The sequence below is a fragment of the Olea europaea genome, chromosome 1 (assembly GCF_002742605.1).
Source record: "Olea europaea var. sylvestris chromosome 1, O_europaea_v1, whole genome shotgun sequence".
In the NCBI taxonomy this organism is placed as follows: Eukaryota; Viridiplantae; Streptophyta; class Magnoliopsida; order Lamiales; family Oleaceae; genus Olea; species Olea europaea.
In genome coordinates, this window is record NC_036237.1 from 30,227,699 (window position 1) to 30,250,588 (window position 22,890).

Below are 22,890 nucleotides of genomic sequence, written 5' to 3' on the forward strand. Positions count from 1 at the left end.
AATAGGTATAATATTAATGCATTTTTAAAACAAGTTAAAATCTAATTAAATTGCTATAAAATTCTCAATATAAGCTTCAATAGGAACTTTTTAAACATAAATGTTACATTACACCAATATTTAGACAAAAATAATACAAAGTTTAACTAACAAACAACAAAGTGAAAATAGCAAGTAGCCCCAACATCATCAATCCATTGCTTTAGTACACATCTAAAAGCAAATAACAATTAGCAACATGAGTGACTAGCAAACAACTGCCATCGAACATCAGTTGGAAGCAATATCTGCAATTCATTAGCAGACAGCAGCAACAATTCATTTGTAATGTGTGAAAGAAACAAGATTCATCTACGATTTTTCTACTATGAGCCAATTTGGGAAAAAATGACATTAAGTGAGCAAAAATCTGCTCATAATGCAACGTAAATTAAAGTCTAGGAGTTCAAAAATTTAGTCATAATAATGCAACAAGAATTTTAAGTCTAAGTGTGTCAAAATCAGCCGATAGTGCAACCTAAATTTTAAGTCGAGAATGCAAAAATTTGCTTGTAAATGTCTCATATATCTACTCAACTTGCTAAAATATCAGTCCAAGAATGCAAAAATCTAATAAAAAAATCTGATCATCAGGCTACAACTATCAAGAGTGTAAAAGAATTACTTATGCCATGGACAATAATTTGAAAATAAATCTAGCCTCTCATTGGTATTAACTAGTGCAAAATATTCAACTATCACATATGATTCACTCTCTGTATTATGATAACAATATGACAATATGTACACTGGGGCATAATTCAGTGGTGCAAAGGACAGGAATGAGGTAATCTTAGCCTTGCTGGCAACCACGGTGTGAGGGTTCGATTCCTGATATATGGAATTGAACTCTTTGTGGCACCAGTGTACGGACAAGATTTTGTTCCTTAGCCTGTTGGGGCACATTCTACGATTTATTACCCTCACCATGCTCTAGGGACGGGACGGTAGGGACCTTCAAAGTTGGGGTTTAACCTTTAACATTATGACAATATAATGATAACAGTATAACAAATGTATATGCAACCAATTCTTTTTATATATTAAGGCCTTAACTATTTTTGCCCGCAATGAACTATTAAAGGAATCAAGAAACTGACCAATGTTGGAGAATGCAAACTCAAAACTGATACTGAATATTTGAATGGATAATACATCTTTGAAAATTTGGAAGACAATATTGTACTCATGTGCACTCAAATTTCCACCAAAGTAGTGTATGGAATATTGTTGCAATGACAACTAATTAAAACTTTTCAAGATTGCCTTCCTAATACTTATCATGCTACTTCCATAAAACAATATGCCATGGGCCCTATCGAAGTTTGGGCTTTTTAGCTAATCACTCATTTAACATTTTGAAAACGGTTAGCGGGATTCATTTTTTCAATTATAAAAAATTGAAATAGCTTGATTCGATAAGCGATATTTTAAAATCAACTTAAAATCAAACATTTTCGAACAATTCAATTCGATTCAAAACTAAAATATTGAGGGTCCACAAGGACATGAACTAATAGTTTCAAACAAGAAGATTGATTTGGTTCTCAATTTGGCTATTTTTTTGTGCACCCTATCGTGTACCAAATTAATAATCTCTCTAAATACATGAAATGATATTTCAATTTAAAATCTTTTACAGCCAAAAGGATATATTAGATAATTACTGATTATGTATTTAAAAGTTCATAATACATATTAGGAATTTTTTGTTTGATAACTTCCGTTTACTCAATTCAACTCTTTCGCGCGCGCGCGCGCGCACACACACACACACATATATATTTCAAATAATGTAAAATGGTCCAATAAACTAGGTCTAACTCTAAATGTAAGAGTGAAGTCTTACCATGTTACGTTGGAAAAAATTGAGTTCTCACTTTTGACACAATTTTCGATGGGATCCGTTGGTCCAATGTGAAATATCAAAATTGATATGTGTTCTTCTCCGCGAGAATATCGATTTCATGTATTTATTTGTCAAAAATGAAGTTTGGGTGAATAAGAAATTGGAAGTTGGTTTTGTAAGAAAAAAATGCATTTATCCTACATAAGAAAACCAAGGAAACTTAAACAACTTTATATATGGTTATGCTTTGGAGATGTGTAATCATGTGTAGTATAGAGGTTCTCTCCACGTGCCCGCGCAGAGGGGTGCAAATCACGAACCGAAATGACCTTCGGACCTTGAACTTGGGTGCGGGCGCGACCTACGCACACGAATGTCGGACTGAATAAGGCAAAAATGGCCCCATCAGAGAGCCCACGTTTTGCCAATTTTTTTTTGGCTTTCTCCAATAACTTTGGAGTTTCTAAACTACAGAAACTCCCAATGTTTATTGCTAGAACTGAAAAGCTGAAACTCCAATGGTTAATGTCGTAACTCCAGTGACTCCAATGAACAGGACTCAGTCTATATAAGGGACGCTCACTCCAACAGTTCAACACACGAACGAAAATCTCTCTCTATAAACGAAAATATTCTTCCCAATTTTCCTCCCAGTTCTAGTTTCCATACAGTGTAGTCTCTATTCCCTTCCAGTCACGTACAGTTCGCCAAAGTAGGACCGCGGTGTTCGGATTCTGCTTATTACCGTTGTATCCTGGGAGACAGCCGCTCGAACTGAACCTCCAGCACCTACGGTGAGGGAACGAAACCGTCTTAAGGAAACTGTGCACGCACATGCCTCGGTTTGAAATCTGTTGCAGTTTGTGTTTTCTTTCTATAGATTTATTTCGTTGCAGTTCGTGTAGTTTCTTTGCAGATTCAGTTTCCATTTATTTTTGCAGATTATTTTCGCATTACTATTTAATTCATGCAGTTTGTAGTTTCATAGTGTGCAGCTTCCAGATTCATTGTTTACAATTTTAGCCTGCAGTTAACTTATATTTCTGGTTTTATGTTGCTAAACATTTTTATTAACCGTTGGAAAATTCTAAAATGGATTTTTTTTATAAATTAAAATCGTTTGCCTTGTGATTATTAATTTCAATAGTCGGCTATTGCATTTGAATAAAACTTATACATTTGGTTTTATCTACTTGTGACTTGTTTTCCGACATGTTATTCACTTGAGTTTGAGTCTCCTTAAGGGGATTAAGAGTGAAAAAAAACATGGTGTGAAACGAATTATTTTCCAAAATTTATTGTGGGTATTTGGAGAGGTTATTAGTTTATCGAATTATCAATATCAATTCAAGAGATCTAATTTCCTGAACTAATCTAATGTTCTTTTTTTATTTTATTTTTGATTTTTCTCGTTACGAACAATTTATGATCGTAACATCATTCAGTACCAAATTAATATAGTGTAAGCAAGTATTTTTGAACAAATCTTCATTCATATTTTAAACCAAATTCGATCCATATGATCTGATAGAGGGACTCCTACTGTAGGCCCGACCCATTTTAAATTTAATTTACCGGAATTGTGTTAATTGTTTCATAAACTTCAAAGTTCAAATATTTCACCCTCTTTTCGTACATATGTGGCATAGTTAAGAAATAACTGTTTTCATTTAGACGGATGTCGTCTTCGTTCTTGAAAATGAGTTGCGAGAATTGAGATGACTGTCGAGATTACGTGCTTGTCAAATCAATCTTAATTTAGTGTGACTTAAATGTATATTTGTACAATGAGCTAAGAAATCTTTTCTCTCACGATATTAAAGTACTGTTGAGTTTTGATTAATTTATAGTAACACTTTGTGAATTTATTTCTACCATACTAGCCAAACTTGAAACAAGTACAAAGTGTCGCATGTTGAGATATTGTCCTCCCTACCTAATATTGCTCCTTTGTTCGGTATCAGCTATTGCGAATGTAGTTGAGATGAATTTGAAATTAGACAAACACTATACAATTTGAATTTCAATCAAATGAAATAAATGATTAAAAATTTTTATTCAAGAATCATCGTTTTTCCGACATATTTTTAACTTATTCTATTGACATCAATAATATCACTCTAATGAATTTTCTTCGACATCCTTCGATACATTACTATTATGTTTTCTATAAGATTCGATAGAAACGAATGATTTATCTTTCTTTCTTCAAATTAAATATCTTAAGTAAAGCAATAAAGTCAACAAAAATGTTCTCAATAGAGAAATTAAAGAAAAAATGAATTTTATATTTGTATTGTATACATCTTCCAACGTACCAAACCTTTTCCTAATTTCATAAAATCTTTAAAATACATAAAAATATCTTAGGAAAAAGAAAATCAATTTCCTTCAACCTTGTAAAACTCTGTAATAACTATGAAATTAACGAAGCAAAGTCAAGAAGCACAAGGCAAAGAAAATGGTGACTCCAGTGGCGATACACATCATATCCAAGCTCCTCTCCCGCCTCTGATTTCTCTCTCTACACTGTATCTTCATCTTCAAGAACTTCTCATAACTTTCTCTCTCTATATCTCTGTTACTTTTTTTTCTTTCTCCATCCATGGCTTCATGTAAAATTCCCAAAATGTCACTCCCATTCAAGACTTTCCCTTCCATGTCCCCTACTTGAAGTGTCACCTCCCTTACCTGTAAATCTCCTCCCTCTTTCCCCCCGCAAGTAACTACCACGCCACACTGCACCAAATCCCCGCCGCCGGCGGGCATTACGATGGCGAAACGCAGCTGTATGTCCTCGGTAAGCCAGTGTCGCCGCGTTTCCACCGACGTCATGCTTGCCACGTTCGCTGCACGTTTCCTTTTTGGGTCTATTAAAATCCAGCTTACTCTCATGCGCTGCTCTAGAAGGGTACGGCAATCGCCCTCCTCGACGTCGAACTTCACCGGCACCGTCTCTTTTGGGTCCAGAAGGTCCAGCCTGAAGGGTGAACACAAGAACCATCCTGAAAGGGTTTCCGTTACCATAACTTTGGAGTATATCAACTTTTCATCATAGTAAATATCCACTGCTGATATTAGCTCTGATGTCTTCGGCAGCAGATGTGATTTTTTGGGGCGGCAGCGGTGGTGGAGAGCAGGGACAGATTGTGAGTAGAACGAGAGGTGGCCGGAAGGGAAATCGGAAATGGCGTCTCTGACACGGTGGTCGGTGGTGGAGGGCCAGGTGGAGTTGCAAATATCCCTCCAGAGATTATCTTCTGTGCAAAGAGAATGTAATTGTTTTGAAGCACAGGTGGTGGAAGCAATAGTTTGTCCATCAAGTCTATTCAAGATGTGGGATTGAATGATATCAGGATGGATGGCGGCGATACTGGTGTTTCCGCCGCCTTGATCGGTGGTTTGGACCGTGGTGTTGGTGGAACACGAAGACATGAATCTATTGTTAGATTTTTGGTTGTTTGGATTTATTCAGGACAAAAATGGGGTATTTGGAATTGGCTTTTTATAGGGGAATGGATTTGACCAAAGATAGAGTCAACTGTGGCATGTTACAATATTTGGTTTGTTTGAACCGAGTAAAGTAGACTCCACATTTGAACTTTGACTTTATTCCTATAATGTGATAAGAGAAAAAGGACCATTATATTCATTAATTCTCATTCATTTATAATTTGAAAAAGCACTTACACGGTAAAAAGTGATTATGCTGAAGGTGGCTTAGCTTATTTCCAGTTAGTACCCTCAATCTTCTTCATGAGTAGAAATAATCATTAGTTTATTTGCCATTGACTCCTTGTACATTGTTCAATATGTTAAAATGTATCACAACTCCATTAGACATAGGGCTGAGCAAATCTCTCGAACCGAACTGAACCGAACCTGACAGTTTTTATCAAATTAAATATCCGAACGGATATTTGAATTGAGAACCGACGGGTACGGTTCGATTTTCGATTCTAAACCAAGAATCGAATAAGAACCGAATTTTTCTATTTTTTTTATATTGAGTAAATCAAATTATTTTAATTTTAATTTTTTTAAACAAATTAACAATTTCTAAATCCAAATTTTTGGCCAATAATTTGTTTCATTTCTAATTTTTTAATTTTTGACCCAATTACCCATTTTATTGTTTTATTTCTTAGCCCAACAAAATTTAATCCACTAAATAACCATAAACACCTACACTAAAGTGCATAACGTTGTCTCGACTCTCGCGACCTCGCTAACATTCCAAAACTTATACAATCGTTGGCCGACGCTGTGACCTCCGATTGATCGAAACTTTGACCGTAGCGATCATTTGAATAAGATAATCTACTAGTCTCTGATATTCCAAAACCATTGAATGTATCATTAGTTGTATTTATATAATGTTGTTATAAATATTAAAAAAATTAATTATAGTATAGAATCGAACCGAACTAGATCCGTTCTATAATTATATTTGGACTCGACGATTCCATTTAATAGATACACAAAAATTTTGGTTCGATTTGATTCTTTTTAGAATCGAAAGAGAATCGAACCGAACCGATTTGTGCCCACCCTTAATTAGACAATTAATCAAGTATTTACTGTCATGTAGATTGATGATGATTGCTAGTGTTAAATGACATCATTCGCACTCCAAGGATATGTTTTGACACGTTGAATTAGTTAGGGCAATGTAGGCCTCAAACGCTCGTTGTCTTTTTGCATTAGTCATGTTCTTCAATCATGTCACAGCAAACATGACATAAATGCTATACACATGGCAATTATAGGGTTCATTGTCGCCTACATTAGTACTAAGTGCAGGTGCTACCACGCAACATTATTTGCAAAGAGCCCCTATTGTACCTTGGCAGTTGTAAATTTATTGTCACCTAAATTAATATTAAATACCAGTGATACTACATATTATTATTCCCTCAGAGCAAATAGTATGATTCAGCCTAGTTTCGAGTTGATGAATATTAAACTAAACCACTTTACAAATCAGTAATTTTGAAATCTTCTATTATCAAGGAATGTCCAATTAAACTTCAACTAGTTTGGTTTTATGCTAATGCGACAAAGAAGAATTTATACTTCTACACAAACAAAGAATTAACGTAACTTTTTTATTTATATTTGTTCATTGGTTGTCCATATCAAGTAAAGTATCGACTAGCACTTCAATAGTCCAGCCTTTTTTAAGCATGGGGATCATTTGTACCTGAAAATTAAGAACGGTTAACAACAAGAATCTAGCACCATATAATATGTCATCGAAGAAGAGCCATAGTTAGAGCGAAAAGCACCCTTCTGACCGAGGTTCGTAATCTAAACCACGAGCATTATTGGCAAATATCTTTGTCAATATGCAAGTAAAAAGAAATTAAGAACGTAAAAATGGAAAGTGAAAAAAATAAAAATAAAAAACTAATTAATCATGTCACAGTAACATAATTATTGACATAATGTCACATAATATTTCATCATTTGACAATTTTAAACACAATAAACATCCCCCCATCAAATCATCTAATGCCAACAAGGACTATATCACTGTATCTGTTACAATTTTATGTGAAAGTGGCAAAATCCAAAATTAAATTGATTTTAATGTATGTCAACATGAAAACGGCAAAGGTATGTACGATCATAATGAATAGAGTAGAGACGTGTCCTCGTCATTTACCAAACATGAAATTCCAACAGAACAAAGGCTGTACTGTGAAGTCGGCCAATTTTGAGTTCTTCTTTATGAATTTATCGAAGAATTGCCAGAGGATAATTAGGTTGGAAAATAAAAATATTTTCTTATCAAGTGGGTTTATAACAATGATGAAAAGGAAATATTAAAGTCTTGTTTGATAAAATACAATGAACAAATTTCCTCAACTCCATATTTAAGTGTAAATGGATCAATTTCACTAGTGGGGCACTTTCTCCAATGTGTGCAAACAAAGATGTCACTATCAATGATGTCCATCGGACTTTGTCTTAAAAGTAAGATCAAGTTTCTTTCAAAAACCGGCAAGTTTCTTATTTTCAAATAAGTGTAGCTTTCCTTTAGAGTCAGGTATAGGTCAATTAAGAGATGTGATCGAGCTCATTTCCCCTTCAACAAAATTACTCAATTTGATCGCTATCAGGTATCCTTATTGTGGCAGAGGTCCATTTTCATGCAGTTCAATCCAAATCAAATTAGCTTTAGATATTTAAGGGTTTTCTTGACTATTTAAGACATATGGAAGAATTTGTTATATGTCGGAGATGTTATCCCAAGTTGTAATTTTGTTTAATCTAGTCAAATTGTTGAATTTTAACAAATTCAAGTTAAAAAATATTAATAGGTTCTAACTTATATAAACTTTATGTCAATCAGAGAAGTAATAAAAAATTTAAATTATTCATTAATGTGTATCTATATGAAGACTGTACTATTTTAACATAAACCAAGAAGAAAAAATTTGTCGATCTCGTTATTTAGTGCTAAATGCAAAAGAAATGCCTTTCTTAGGGTAGGGTGAATATTGACTAGGAAAATATGTTACCCACTAGTGTTTGTATTGGTTTCATTTGAAATTCCAATTTTCAAGAGGTTGGTGCCATTTAAATGTCTTTTGGTCCCATTGGAACTTCAATAGGATTGCAAGTCAATTTTGGGCAGCAACATTGTGTCAATATTTCCCAATAAAAGTGGTCTCCTCTCTTCTATTTCTAAAGTTCGTGTTTAAAAGTGGAGTGTTTGTAACCCTAACATATTAGTATAACTGACAAATATTTTTTAAACAAATAAGCAGGTGAAAGATAATTTTTACTCAAATATTTCTTATAATTTATAACTTTTATATACTGTTTAACTGCACATTTCTTAGGATCCACTGTTTATATTAGATAAATGATTATCAAAAAGATGAGTTGAGTTAAGAGATCAATCTCACGTCATTAAACAATGTTTACGAAGTGCTTATAAATTGTTTAAATTATAAATAGATATAAATGATCTTGGTGAATAAATAGGCAGTACTTGTAAATCCCTCAAAATGCATATATAAAAAGTGACTTTAGTACTTATAATTGTTTTTTATAAACATAAGTCGAACATGGGCTAAGTTAGTGGTTAAAAAAATCTAGTCAGAATTAAGGAGCTAATATTAAACGTGTTAATAGAGACAGGGATAATCTTATCAGTTGATGCACATAGTAATTGTATTAATAATTAATGAATGGACATGTTAATAATTAATGGTTGGTCCAATTCATGTTGATTGGGGTGTAATTAGTAATAATCTTATGGATAACTCTCCGCCGTTGTCTTTGTGAACATCTTTAATGCAAAGAATTCATCAATTTTCTAAAAATATCCATCATTCATCCATATCCAAAAATAAATAAATAAATAAATAATTCTAGATGATGCACATAGTAATTGTATTAATAATTAATGAATGGACATGTTAATAATTAATGGTTGGTCCAATTCATGTTGATTGGGGTGTAATTAGTAATAATCTTATGGATAACTCTCCGCCGTTGTCTTTGTGAACATCTTTAATGCAAAGAATTCATCAATTTTCTAAAAATATCCATCATTCATCCATATCCAAAAATAAATAAATAAATAAATAATTCTAGATTTGAATACTTTCTCTCCTCCTCGAATTCCTCTATAATTCTTGATTTATGTTATCAGAGTCTTTTATGCCTTATTTATTTTAGACAGGACTAAATTTATGACAAGAACTTGAAACTTTAATTTCCAAATCTAATGGTGTGTTTGATAGGTAGGAAATTTCATGGAAAATGGAATTGTAATTCCATATTTTCATTTTTTTGGTGTTTGATTGTCAAAAATTTCCTTGAAATTCATTTTCCACATTTTGATGCCACATAGACGTTTTCCTTCTTTTTGAGGAAAATGAATTCCCATCAAAATGGTGAGAATTCATTTTTTCGGATTAATGTTGCAATTTTTGTTTTTTGTTTATTTTTATTTATTTATTTATTTTTAATTTTTTGACAATGGAAACAAATTTTAAGAATAATTGTAAAAAAATATTTTCCTTTAATTGATAATTTTCATGTAAAATAAAATCAAACGAACACCAAAAAATAGATGACTTTCTTGAATTTTTTTGGTTGGCAATGGAAACAAATTTCATCCCCAATATCATTAAAATCTATCCCTTTAATTGATAATATTCATGTAAAATAAAGTCAAACGAACACCAAAAAATACTTTTATGTTAACATTTTCTCCTTGAAAAATTATACCAATCAAACACAATAATTTACAATTCTCAGAAAAATAATTTTTAGGCAATTCAATTCCCTAAATTTGTTTTCAATTCAATTCCATTTTTACAATCAAACGGACCCTAATATTAATCCCAAGCAAGAGAAAGAAAAAAATGTTTCGTATACATATTATCAACTCAATAATATTTTAATTTTCGATTATAATTTTAATCCTGGAAATAGAGAGCAAAGGCAAGAATAACTTTTATTATATATTATGATAGTAACATGAAAATATCTTGTTAGGAGAAAATTTTATCCCCTAACAAAATTATGTCATACGTCCATTAATATCAGCCGTGGGTGAGTCTACAAGTACCACTTGGTGTATTAAGAATTTTGTGACAACAACTCATTATCTATTTGAAAGAATATTACAAATTGGGTCTAGTGGCACTTCCACTTGTAGGATTATACCAATGTATGTGAAGATAAGGTCATTGATCAAAATTTTCATGATTGAAATAGGGATTGCATTAATACACTTTGACATTAAAGATAATAATTCATCAAATTTGTCGTTCTTAATTTTCTCGAACATCTTAAGGATTACAATCATTAGTTTCATCCACAGTTGTACGAATATTTAAAACACAATTTATGAGTAGTTGAAGTTTATATTTTTCGATATTCATCATAAAGATTGTTGTTGTGTATAGAATTTGGTTATTGTCTGATTGTGAGAGACTAAAATTCATTTGTGTTATTATTCAAAATCAAGTCAAGTTCGACTATGTAACAGGTCTAAGCTTGATGAGTCAATGGTTTTAAAATATCGGCCTTAATAAGAACAATTCAAATTTTTATATATTGATTTTCATATTTAAAAGACGTAGAAATTTTACCTTTCACATTTTGTCACAAAATGATGACTCGTTTCAAAACAACAAATTTGAAATAAAACAATTTGTTTGAGGTTCATACGTATCAAATTATGCTTAGGGGCTTAATTGATAAAGTTATCAAAACATTATTTTAAAAAGTCAATTTTATTAAACTTCTTTTTAGTCCCTATTTTTAAAACCTCATTTTCCCGAGTCGAAATCTGTTGTTCATTTTGCTACCCATTCAATTAATCCTCGACACATCATCAATTCAACGGGTCAGCGATGAAGTTAATAGGGTAAATTTGTAAATTATCAATGACATGTCAAAAATTAATTGAATGGACAGCAAATCTCAACTCCATTTTCTCTCAAAACTCATTTTCAACAATACATTTCCACGATAAAAAAATTTTGCATGTGAACTCATAACTTTTTCTTAATCACACATTTCGCGGAAAAAAATAAAATTACTTTTCACAAAATATAATATCAAAAAATCTCTATCAAATATCGCTAAGCATGATATAAAAAATTTCACCTTTAACGTCCATCGATGAGAGTAGGTAGGTTACTACGGCCGACCAACTCGTTGGGTTGTTGATATTATACAGAAAACTCACGAGTTTCACATCTTCCATTCTGGACGGATGCATGGGACAACGCGACAAGGATGGTTCATCACTTCCTTAATTACGATTTATTTAATTGGGCTAATTTGTTGTATTTCGCATCATTTTAGTACTAAAATTTTCATTTTTTTTAATTTGTTTCTGTGGAGTGCTTCATTCACAGAAAGAAGGTTCACAAAAGTTTTACATATAAGACACAAATGCGTGGCGCCCACAATTTTTTGTCAATTTTTTATACACGGGTGGGACCCGATCTCCTCTCTCTTCTGGCATCATTCTGTGATCAATTAATCTATACAATCAGATTAATTGTTTGTTTCTTTTTCTTCGAAACAGTGATTGATCATAAGATCTGAATTTACTTGTGGAGGATATTCACTACTTCAGATTTTAGTATAAATTGGTTTTCAAGCGGGATGAAAATGTAAATGATGAAACTTTTCATCTTGAAATGAAAATTTTGCCTTTTCTCCAAATTTTAATTCAAATGACAATTAAAATTTACAAAAATTTCTTCTTTTGTGGTTCCATTTACTTTAATAGTAAAAATACTATAAGATTAATGATAGAATAAATAATTTACAATAACAACGTGCTATATTGATATTAGTCTACTTTTCACTATTTTAGTTTTTCTTTTTTGAAGGTTACTTTTCACTATTTTCATATGCAATGCAATAAAATCATTGATCAAATTGTTCATGATTGAAATAGGAATTGCATTTATACACTTTGACATTAAAGATAATAATTAATTGATTTCATCATTTATAAATTTCTCGTACAACTTAAAGATTACAGTCGTTAGTTTCATTCATAATTCTACATGTGTTTGAAAACACAATTTACGAGCAGTCGATAGTCCGTATTTTCGTTATTCATAAAGATTCCTATTGTGAACAGAATTTTGTTATTGTCTGATTATGAGAGAAGTCACGAAAATGATAGCTCATTTCAAAACATCAATTTTGATATCCAACACTTTGTTTGGGGTCTAAATGTATCAAATTATGCTTATGGGCTTTGATACAATTATTATAACGTTATTTTAAGAAGTCGACTTTATTAAACTTCTTTTTAGCCCCAATTTTTAAAAACTCAATTCCCTTTAAAATTCATTTTGAAAACGCATTCTCCCCATAAAATGATTTTACACATTTTTTTCTTACTTATTAATTACACATTCTCAAAAAAAAAAAAATTTATTTTTCACAAAATATATTCTCACTGTATCGAATTGTGCCTAAGCATAATATCCAAATTTTCACCTTTAAACGTACATGCACCAATGAGAGTATGCACATACGAGCCCCCAGGGCACATCTCCAAGTGGTAAAAGGGGAGGGCGGAGAAATTCAGCTTTGCTTGAGATTGCTGCGTCAAGGGTTCGAATCCTGAAATATGGATTTGGTTCTTGGGTAAGTGCAAGTGTACAAGCAGCCTTTCACCCTGTACCTTGGAAGCATAGCCTGCGATTTACCTCCCTCACGATACTTCAGGGTAGGGGTGGTGGGGGACCCTTAAGGTTAGGGTTTAACCTTTTTTTTTTTTTAGTATGCACATACAACTTCCGACCAACTTATTGGGTTGATATTATAGACAGAGAACTCATGAGTTTCACAACTTCCATTCTGGCCTATGCATGGGACTACGTGACAAGGATGGGTTAACCACTTCCTTAATTACGATTTATTGACGTGGCCTAATTTATTGTATTTCGCAGAGTTGATTTAATCAATGTTCATTGAACTTTGCTATGGTTATTACTCGTTCATTGAAATTTATAAAGCTATACACTATTTAATGAATTTTGTAATAGGTTACTGCTTGCTCATCAAAATTTAAAAGATTACTCATTGCTCACCCAAATTTGAATAAAATTACACATTCATCGCTCATATCATTTTCATCAGTTCATTTGAACAAAAATCAACATGACAGATGAAAAATCTCACATAACATTGATAGAGTTAAAAAGTAACAGCATAAACAAAAATCCATGTGGTGCACGACAAAAATTGCTCATGTGATCATAGTAGACCACATCATACGATCACATAGACAATTTTAGTTGTGCGCTACGTAGATTTTCTTGTCCATATTTTTTTTTTATTTAAAAACGCATTAGGGTCATATAGATTTTTTTCATCCGTCATATTGACGTGGACAAATGAAAATGATATGGGTGATGAATGAATAATTTTGTTCAAATTTGAGTAAGTAACGAATAACTTTTTGCAAGTTATATCAAAGCAGTGAATAACGAGTAACTTAATAAATTTTGATGAACACGTAGTAACCTATATTAAAATTCAGTGACCATTGATTAAATTAACTTGTTTTTCACAACATTTTAGCACTAAAATTCTCAAATTTTTCTTTCTTTTCTTCGAATCTACTTGTGGAGGATACTCGTTAGATTTTAGTATAATTTTGTTTTCGACAAGGTGTAAATAATTTTATGGTTCTGTTTACTTTAATATTAAAAATACTATAAGATCAATGATAGAATAAATCATTTACAATAACAACATGCTATATTAATATTAGTCTACTCTTCACTATTTTAGTTTTTCTTGTTTAAAGGTTACGTTTCACTATTTTCACGTGCAATGCAATAAAATCAATTATTTGATGCCAACAAACTGTTGCGAGAAATATATATTACTTAATTTTTTCAGCGTTTTATTGAAATCTCACTATTGCGAGCACAATTTATTTTTAGTTTACTAAAAGCACATCACCTGAACTTATTTGTTCAATTTTTAACAATTTTTCTAATATAGAAATTGAGTTATTTACCTCAACTGTACCAAAGAAAAAAAATCTTTGGTATTCATTGAAATATGAAAAGATATTAGTTTCTTGAAAAATTCTACTTATACATAATGGTGTTCATAATGTGATGTGACAATCATTCGGTTGTTGATGTGCAAGTGTCAGATTTGAATTAAACGTTGAATTCAGTACTACGTGTAATTATGGACACCATTATGTAAATAATTATGTACATATTGCACTTCCCTTCTTTCTTAGGCCACAAAGTAAGAAACATGTTTAAATAATTGGCAGCCTACTCAAAACCCCAATGATTTTCCAATTTATCCTTGAAAATAATAATAAATTAAAGAACCAAATTTTCTTCTGTCAAGTGTTATTATAGCAAGTCTTCAAGACGTCTGTCCAATTTTGCTCTCATAATCTATTTAATTAGTGACAGTCAAAATTTTAATCGAATATTCTAACATCCCTTTTTGTCAGTTGAACGAATGCTCACCCAACTTTAATGTATATTACTACTTGCTCACTAAACAACAAAACATAACTAGTTGCTTGTCAATCTATCCAATTACTTACCCATGCTCACCCTTCTTGTTTATGTCTACTAAATTAACGGAATGTGTCACATGGCAGACGAAAATCCCACGTGGTAGATTTGAAATGAAATCAGGTGATGGCATGGCACATGAAATGGCAATAGTCATCTTCTCCTTTCCTCTATTCTCAGTCTTGAATTTTGGACCATGGAGTTCCTCCATGAATATGACAGCAAACCTAGAATAAGCGTGATCAAGAGTAGTGACAGCTTGAAGGAAAAACTTACGTCTAAGATCATCTCTTAGACTTTGGCTAAACCAACTCAAAGTCGTGGTCTCATCCTCAATGACATGACATTTGGTTCGAAATTCCTCAAATTGTGCAATATACTCAGTCACTAACCGATTTCCTCATTTAAGAGCAGTCCATTGAGTAAAAACTTCAAAATCTAAGCAATCATAAAAAGAAGGAGGAGTATTTAATTTAATGCCTCTAAAGAAACTCTCCTTATGAAGATAAAGTGAATGAATATTGTGACAATTACAACCTCGTTCTCGCTCACGAACCTGATCCCTATACCTACGATCGTGTCAAAAGCATTTTTTATCACTCTATCAATGATGATATTGTCTATTATGCATCACTTTAGATTTATGAACGTCAGTCGGAATTTGCTTAAAATGGCTCATTTTAGCAGCTAGGTTCTTTCTCTCCTGACGAGTAGTAGCTATATTAGATTGGACAATCGCTAATTGAGTCTGAAACTGTTGTTGGTTAGTGACAAGTTGGGCTAATTGTCGTGATAATGCATCAAATTGAGAAGGATCCATGGTCAAAGTATTAGCACTAGGGATGACAAGATGACCACCCGCAGTTGCATGTAATGTATTAATGAAGAAATGCAATGTATGAGGAGATCAATGAACAATAATTGCACATAAAGACAATATAGATTTGAGCAATTGTAAATTTTTTTTTTTTTGGGATTATGTAAATCCTAATAAAGCAAGCTAATACTGCTGATCTATATAAAATAACAAAGCACAGGTCAAATAATAGTCAACAACGTAATGGCGTAAAAGGTTAAAAGTGAAAAGTGAACAAGACAAGAGTTTGAATAAGTCTAGGGTGTTGGTTATGTGAATTTTAGATAAAAGAGAGAAATATCGCAGCAAAAAGAAATTAATCAATGCAATTTTTAAATGAACAGGAATATAAACCAAAGATAGATAAATTAGTAACTTTCCTCGTTCGTGGAGACGCTTTGCTTATTCTTTGAGATGTCAAGACAAAAAATTCTAGTGTTCGTTGAAACGCAATACTAATCAATCAAACTAAAATATGCTTGCAAAACAATGTTAGAAAATTCTCGATTTTTTTTGTTTCTTTTCTTCTCTTTTTTTTTCACCTTTTCTTTAAAATTTCTTTTCCTTCACTTTTTTTTCTTTTTTCTTTTTTTGGCCTTTTTTTTGAAACACAAATCAATTCAAATATTAACTCTTAAATAAACAAAATAAAGGAGATAGGGACATAAGTTGAGGCCCAAATTACACACTACCCATTTAACATATAGCCCAATATTAATACATTACCCAACTAACACACCAAGGCCCAAAGTAAAATTAGGGACAGAGATTCACGCAAGGGAAAATGGGAAATTGAGGGCTATGGCGGTGGAAGTTGTTGGTGTGTGGGACAAGCGATGTTGCTTGGAAGATGACTGGCGATCAGTGTTCATCTGGAGAAAAAAACAGAGGTAGCGACCTGAAAAAAGGTAATGACATCTACGGAGGTGGAAGCCGATGGTAGGTGTGACTATCGTGGCTCGAGGTGGCGCGAGGAAGAATGCTGATGATTTTAGGTCGGATTAGAGTTTTCTGTGTATGGGCTGTCGCATAATTAATAGGTTACTGGGTTTTAGGTTGTTGGCAGTGATGTACAAGAGCTACCGAAGGTTGTATTAGTTGGGTAGTAGTGCGAGATGGTGGTTTCTTTATGCGCGAAATGGGTTATGTTGGATTTTTATGGGTTTCTTGTTGACGTGTGGAGGTTATTTGTGGGATAGGGAATTGTGTATTGGGTAGTTCAGGGGAAGGGGTGGTGGATAGGAACAGATGCAGAGAAGGTGGAGGTGGTGACCAGGTTCTGCAGCAACGAATTTGAAGTTTTCATTTTGAATAGGATGATACTGGGTATGGTTGGTGAGCTATGGATTGCAGGTAGTAGAACTTTTAGGCCGTAGAAGAGATGAACTCCTAAAATACTTCCCAAGTTTAGCTTTGATACCACTTTGATGTAGCATAGAAGGGGAGAAGAAGAAACTGGGAAAAGGAAGAGGAAGAAGGAGAGACGAGAAGAAGAGGGCGGTGGAAAAGTCTGTAACTTTCAATTCATTCAATCAATCTGTCTCTCCCTTACAAAAGGTTGCCTAATTTAAAATACAACACAAAAGAAAAATGGCTTGGGCCAACCCAAAAATAAAAGATGCTAAACTAGCCCAATAGTAGCCCAAAGCAAATATGCTAAACTAGCCCAAAATTAGATGTCCTCATCAAAATATTTAAAAAATAGCCAGATTCATAATCACATTTCCAACTAGAAAAAACAGTACTTCCTTTTGAGTGTTGATTGGATTCATGAAAATCCTACAATAAACATAACCTCTAGCACTCTATGATCGAGAACTTATGACATACATGTACATTTAATCCCTGGCAGGTAACAACCATGCAAGTAACTTTAAGTCGGCATCTTTAGGGTCCGCGGAAAAGAAAATTCCGCGTGGACCATGTCTACTCATCGAATTGATAGAAAAACACTTCTACATATTCTTAAGAACAAGTGCCAGAAAAACTTCTACTATAAAAACTAACAAGCTTTCCGACAATGCTTTTGACACGAGCAACAAAAATGAAGTACATTTTCATTTGCTATCTTTTAGTTTTACAACAAAATCGTTTATATCCAACTCTCATCTAACACTTAAAGTTAGAAAAGATCATTATGACCTAAGAAACACCGACATGGACACGAGTATCGAACATATATAACATGGACACTCTGATACGTAATTTTTATAAAAAGTACCGTCACGACGTGTCCCAACATGCTGACATAAATAATATTAAATTTTTTCATGTTTTTATTATTTACAATGCAAAAATAAAAAAAATAAAAAAATCATTTTGCTTAATTCTAACTTGTCGACAAGGTACTTCCCAGCATGTCAACAATGTACTCCCAGATGTACAAAATCAAAAAATAATTTGGGCATGCCACCAAGATTTTCGACTAGTGTCGATGACATATAGATATCATGTCAGTATGTCTCCTAGCGTATTGAAAACTTGTTCAACTACACAAAATCCAAAAAATATTGGACACGGCATTTGGTGTTTTCGATATGTTGTTGTAGTGTGGGTGTCCGACAACAATGTGTCGGTGACGTGTTTAACGGTATAAAATCATATAAATAATTTGGACGCGCCTCAGCATTTCCAACACATGTTAGCATCGTACTGAATACGTGTCAGTGTTGTGTCAAACAAAGAATCGTCGGCCCCAGGAGGGTGTGGATGTATCCTAGATTTTGACCACTAGTAAAATGAGCTTAAAAACTAAGCCTATATTAGCTTATGTACATAACCACTAAAGTCACTTTTTATCCATGCATTTCGAGGAACCCAAAAGTACTTCCACTTATTCACCACTCATTTCTATTTGTTTGCAATTTAACCATTTACACACACTTCCCAAACAAACTCTCATATATTTCACAATAAAAGTTATGACATATAAGTTGTTTACATGCCAAAAATTTTTAACCAAAATTTTTATTGCAATTAACCTTGGCCAATTTGAATCTATGGGAAAACATCAGTATACCACTAACAATATGTTTAACTAGTCCTTTTCGTAATTTTAATAATTTCACAAACAACATAGATGATAGAGACAAATGAAGTTCAGTAGTGGCCACATACTTTCTTCAGAAAAAAAAAAAAACAAAAAAACTTCATTTCTTTGTTTAACTAACTTTTTTTGTAATTTTAATAATTTCACAACTTAAAAAATAAGCCAAAACAACATAGATGACAGAGACAGATGAAGTTCAGCAGTGGCAACTAACTTTAGTTATTCCAATAATTGAAGGAAAAATGTGAAGCTAATCGGGCTCAGAAACATAAATAAACCTATATAATAAAGTTATATAAACAATGGTAGTAAAAAATGGAATTTCAGACATATCTTACCGCTTCATATTGGAGGAAATCCAGTCTTTTCCTTCTCTCACAGTAGTCTCGTACTTCCTATAATCATCATAAACAATTAATTAGATTATTCGCATAAATTATTCTACCATATTCTTTACAGAGAAAAAGAAAATTTAAAAGAGTTGCTATAATTAAATATACTCCAATGACCATTTTCTTATTCATTGGCACTGATTTGTTGTCCCCTAATAGCCACTCACTGGTTCTTTTCAGTTTCAAAAACCCACCATCATTTTCTTCACCAGTAGACTATGAACAAAAAATTAAATAAAAATCGTGATTATAAATGAAAAAAGGATGAATCTTTTCCGATAAACTAAACCTTAGTTTCAATAAATCTAGTGGGGGCTACGGATAATCCTTCTGTTGGAAAAAATGGTTATGAAATGGGTCAACTTTGAGCCTAAATTTCAGTGGGACCCACCTTTTAATTAATACGGGACCTAGCATATTCACGTTCCACTCCACGAGATGATTAACGTGATATATTTATTTATCGAAAACCATTTAAAATTGAATGAAATATTAAGTGTTAAAGTAACCCACATAAACTAAGTATTATGGAAGAATTTAATTTTTCAAACACTTATCCCACATAGGAAAGTTAGGAAACTTTGGTGTGGTTTATAAGGTGGAAGTTTGGAATTGGTTTTGGGCCCCAAAGGGTACCAATAGTTTTTTGAAGGGGAAAGACCTATATCCTATTGTGTATTCATTGATTATGCCTACCATAGTAATGCGTACAGATTTATGGTATATAAGTTTGAAATACCTGATATGCATGTTAATACAATTATTGAATTAAGGGATGCTACATTTTTCGAAAATACTTTTCCTTATAACATGCAAGGTGAATCAAATTCGCAAAGAGATCTCGTGAAAACGAAGAGACTATAGATCAAAAATCTATAAATGAACAACCTAGACGAAGTAAGAGGGCTTGGACGTCAACCTCCTTTGGGTCTGATTTTCTAACATATTTGTTAGAAAATGAACCTCGAGTTTTAAAGAGGCTATGTCATCAACCAAAGCTTCATATTGGAAAGAAGTTGTTCATAGTGAAATTGAATTCATACTACAAAATCATACATGGGAATTAGTAGACCTCACTCTCGGTAATAAGCCTTTGGAATGTAAATGGATTTTCAAAAGGAAAATGAAAACAGATGGATCAATTGACAAATATAAAGCAAGACTTGTCACTAAAGGCTACAAACAAAAAGAAGGTCTTAATTATTTCGATACCTATTCTCCTGTGACAAGAATCACATCCATATGTATGCTTATTGCAATAGCAGCATTGAATGGTTTGGATATACATCAAATGGATGTTAAAACGACATTTTTGAATGGGGAATTAGATGAAAAAATTTATATGGAGCAACTTGAAGGATTTGTGGCCTCAGGACAAGAAAAGAAAGTGTGTCGACTTGTTAAATCACTATATGGATTAAAGCAAGCTCCTAAGAAATGACATGTAAAGTTTAACGTGGTTATGATGCCAAATGGTTTCAAAATTAACGAGTGTGACAAATGTGTTTATGTCAGGAACACTCCAAATGGATATGTCATGGTATGTTTATATGTAGATGACATGTTGATTATGGGTAACAATGATACCATAATTCAAACTACAAAAAGGATGCTAACAAGGAAATTTGAAATGAAGGATTTAGGTGTGGCCGATGTTATATTAGGAATTAAAATTTCTAGAACATCTGATGGTCTCATATTGTCTCAATCACATTACATTGAGAAGATTCTTGATAAATTCAAGAAATATAATATTATTCCTATGAAAACACTTATGGATGTTAGTATGCATCTTGTTTCCAATACTGGTGATAGTAAGTCTCAATTGGAATACTCTCGTATTATTGGCAATTTAATGTATGTCATGAATTGCACTCGACCTGATATTGCCTATTCAATTAGTAGGCTAAGTCGATATACAAGTAATCCAAGCATTGATCATTGGAATGCTATTGTTAGAGTTTTAGGGTATTTAAAACATACCCAAAATTTTAAATTGCGCTATTCGAGATATCCAGCAGTACTTGAAGGATACTGTGATGCAAATTGGATATCAGATACTAAAAACTCCAAATCAACAAGTGGATATGTCTTTACACTTGGAGGTGCTGCAATATCATGGAAATCTTCAAAACAGACATGTATAGCTAGATCAACAATAGAATCTGAATTCATTGCATTAGACAAAGTCGGAGAAGAAGTCGAATGGCTACGAAACTTTCTAGAAGATATTCCATATTGGACAAAACATGTGCCTACTATATGTATCCATTGCGATAGTCAATCAGCAATTGGTAGGGCACAAAATGCAATGTACAACGGTAAATCTCGACATATACGTTGTAGACACAATACTGTTAGACAATTGCTCTCTACAGGCATTATCTCTATAGAATATGTGAAATCAAAAGAGAATATTGCGAATCCGCTAACTAAAAGTTTAACAAGAGAGCAAGTCGAAAGTTCATCTAAGGGGATGAGATTAAAACTAATAAAATAATCAAAAGTTTCCATGGTGGCAACCCAACCTAGTTAACTGGAGATCCCAAGATCTAGGTTCAATAGGACAATCGAACTGTGAAAAACTTAGTATACACTGGGAAGATTTTACTTCTACCCATTCCTATGATGAGCCAGTGCCTAGCTGCGGCGAAATAGGTTAAGATACGCTTTTAATTATTTCTATATCTTGATTCGTTCAAGTGGAGTATAGCAGAATACTCTTTATGAAAATCACCTATGTGAGTGAGAAGGGGACGCTTCTAAGAGAATTAGGTGAAGATGAATTCTCTAAAAACCACTCATGAATCAGGAGGTGTCCAAGACCAAAATGGACACAAACGTGAGAACCATCTGTGTTCGAAGAAAACTGTGTGACTTCTATTGTTTAGGTTTTCATAAACGACTGATTGTTCAAAGCAACTTACTACTGATTGGTTAAGGAAATCCAATAGATTTTACTAGGGAAAGTTCAAAGTGATTGACTACTTATCCCGATACAGTCTTCTTCAATTTTTTCTTTGAAAAATATATCAGATGTTATCGTTTGGAATAAGGTCAACATATTTCATTCATGTGGGGGATTGTTGGAAAAAAATGGTTATGAAATGGGTCAACTTTGAGCCCAAATTTCAGTGGGACCCACCTTTTAATTAATACGGGACCTAGCATATTCACATTCTACTCCGCGAGATGATTAACGTGATATATTTATTTATCGAAAACCATTTAAAATTGAATGAAATATTAAGTGTTAAAGTAACCCACATAAATTAAGTATTATGAAAGAATTTGATTTTCCAAACACTTATCACACATAGGAAAGTTAGGAAATTTTGGTGTGGTTTATAAGGTGGAAGTTTGGAATTGGGTTTGGGCCCCAAGGAGTACCAATAGTTTTTGGAAGAGGGAATACCTATATCCTATTGGGTCCATCCGTCCGGCCGGCATGCTCGGCACGTCACGAGCACGTGCCCGTGTCCGAGTTCGGTCCGGTTCGGTGCAGTTGCGGGTGGACCTTTGCACTATATTAACTTTTTGAACAAAACTTATTTAAAATTTTGGGCCAAATTGTAAATAATCAAATTCTTGGGTACATTATGAAATTTAAATTTTGGCTTATTCCGGGAGTTTTATTTTCTTTTAAC

General features: G+C 32.9%; 1 protein-coding gene across 1 annotated transcript; it reads right to left on the bottom strand.

Annotated features, from left to right (window-relative positions):
* Window positions 1-202: 202 nt before the first annotated feature.
* Window positions 203-5,323, bottom strand: LOC111407231 (F-box protein At2g27310-like). The gene is made up of 4 exons (XM_023036598.1): window positions 4,474-5,323; window positions 2,590-2,677; window positions 2,258-2,395; window positions 203-287 (listed from the first exon to the last, which is right to left on the bottom strand). The coding sequence occupies exons 1-4, from the start codon at window positions 5,321-5,323 to the stop codon at window positions 203-205; spliced, it is 1,161 nt and encodes a 386-aa protein (XP_022892366.1).
* Between the last annotated feature and the right edge of the window lie 17,567 nt (window positions 5,324-22,890).

Coding starts and splice junctions, on each gene's coding strand:
- LOC111407231 (XM_023036598.1), bottom strand. CDS start 5,323: ATGTCTTCGTGTTCCACCAACACCACGGTCCAAACCACCGATCAAGGC. Junction 2,678..4,473: donor GGATGGAGAAAGAAAAAAAA/GTAACAGAGATA, acceptor CCCTCACCGTAG/GTGCTGGAGGTTCAGTTCGA. Junction 288..2,257: donor TTATTCAGTCCGACATTCGT/GTGCGTAGGTCG, acceptor AATGAATTGCAG/ATATTGCTTCCAACTGATGT.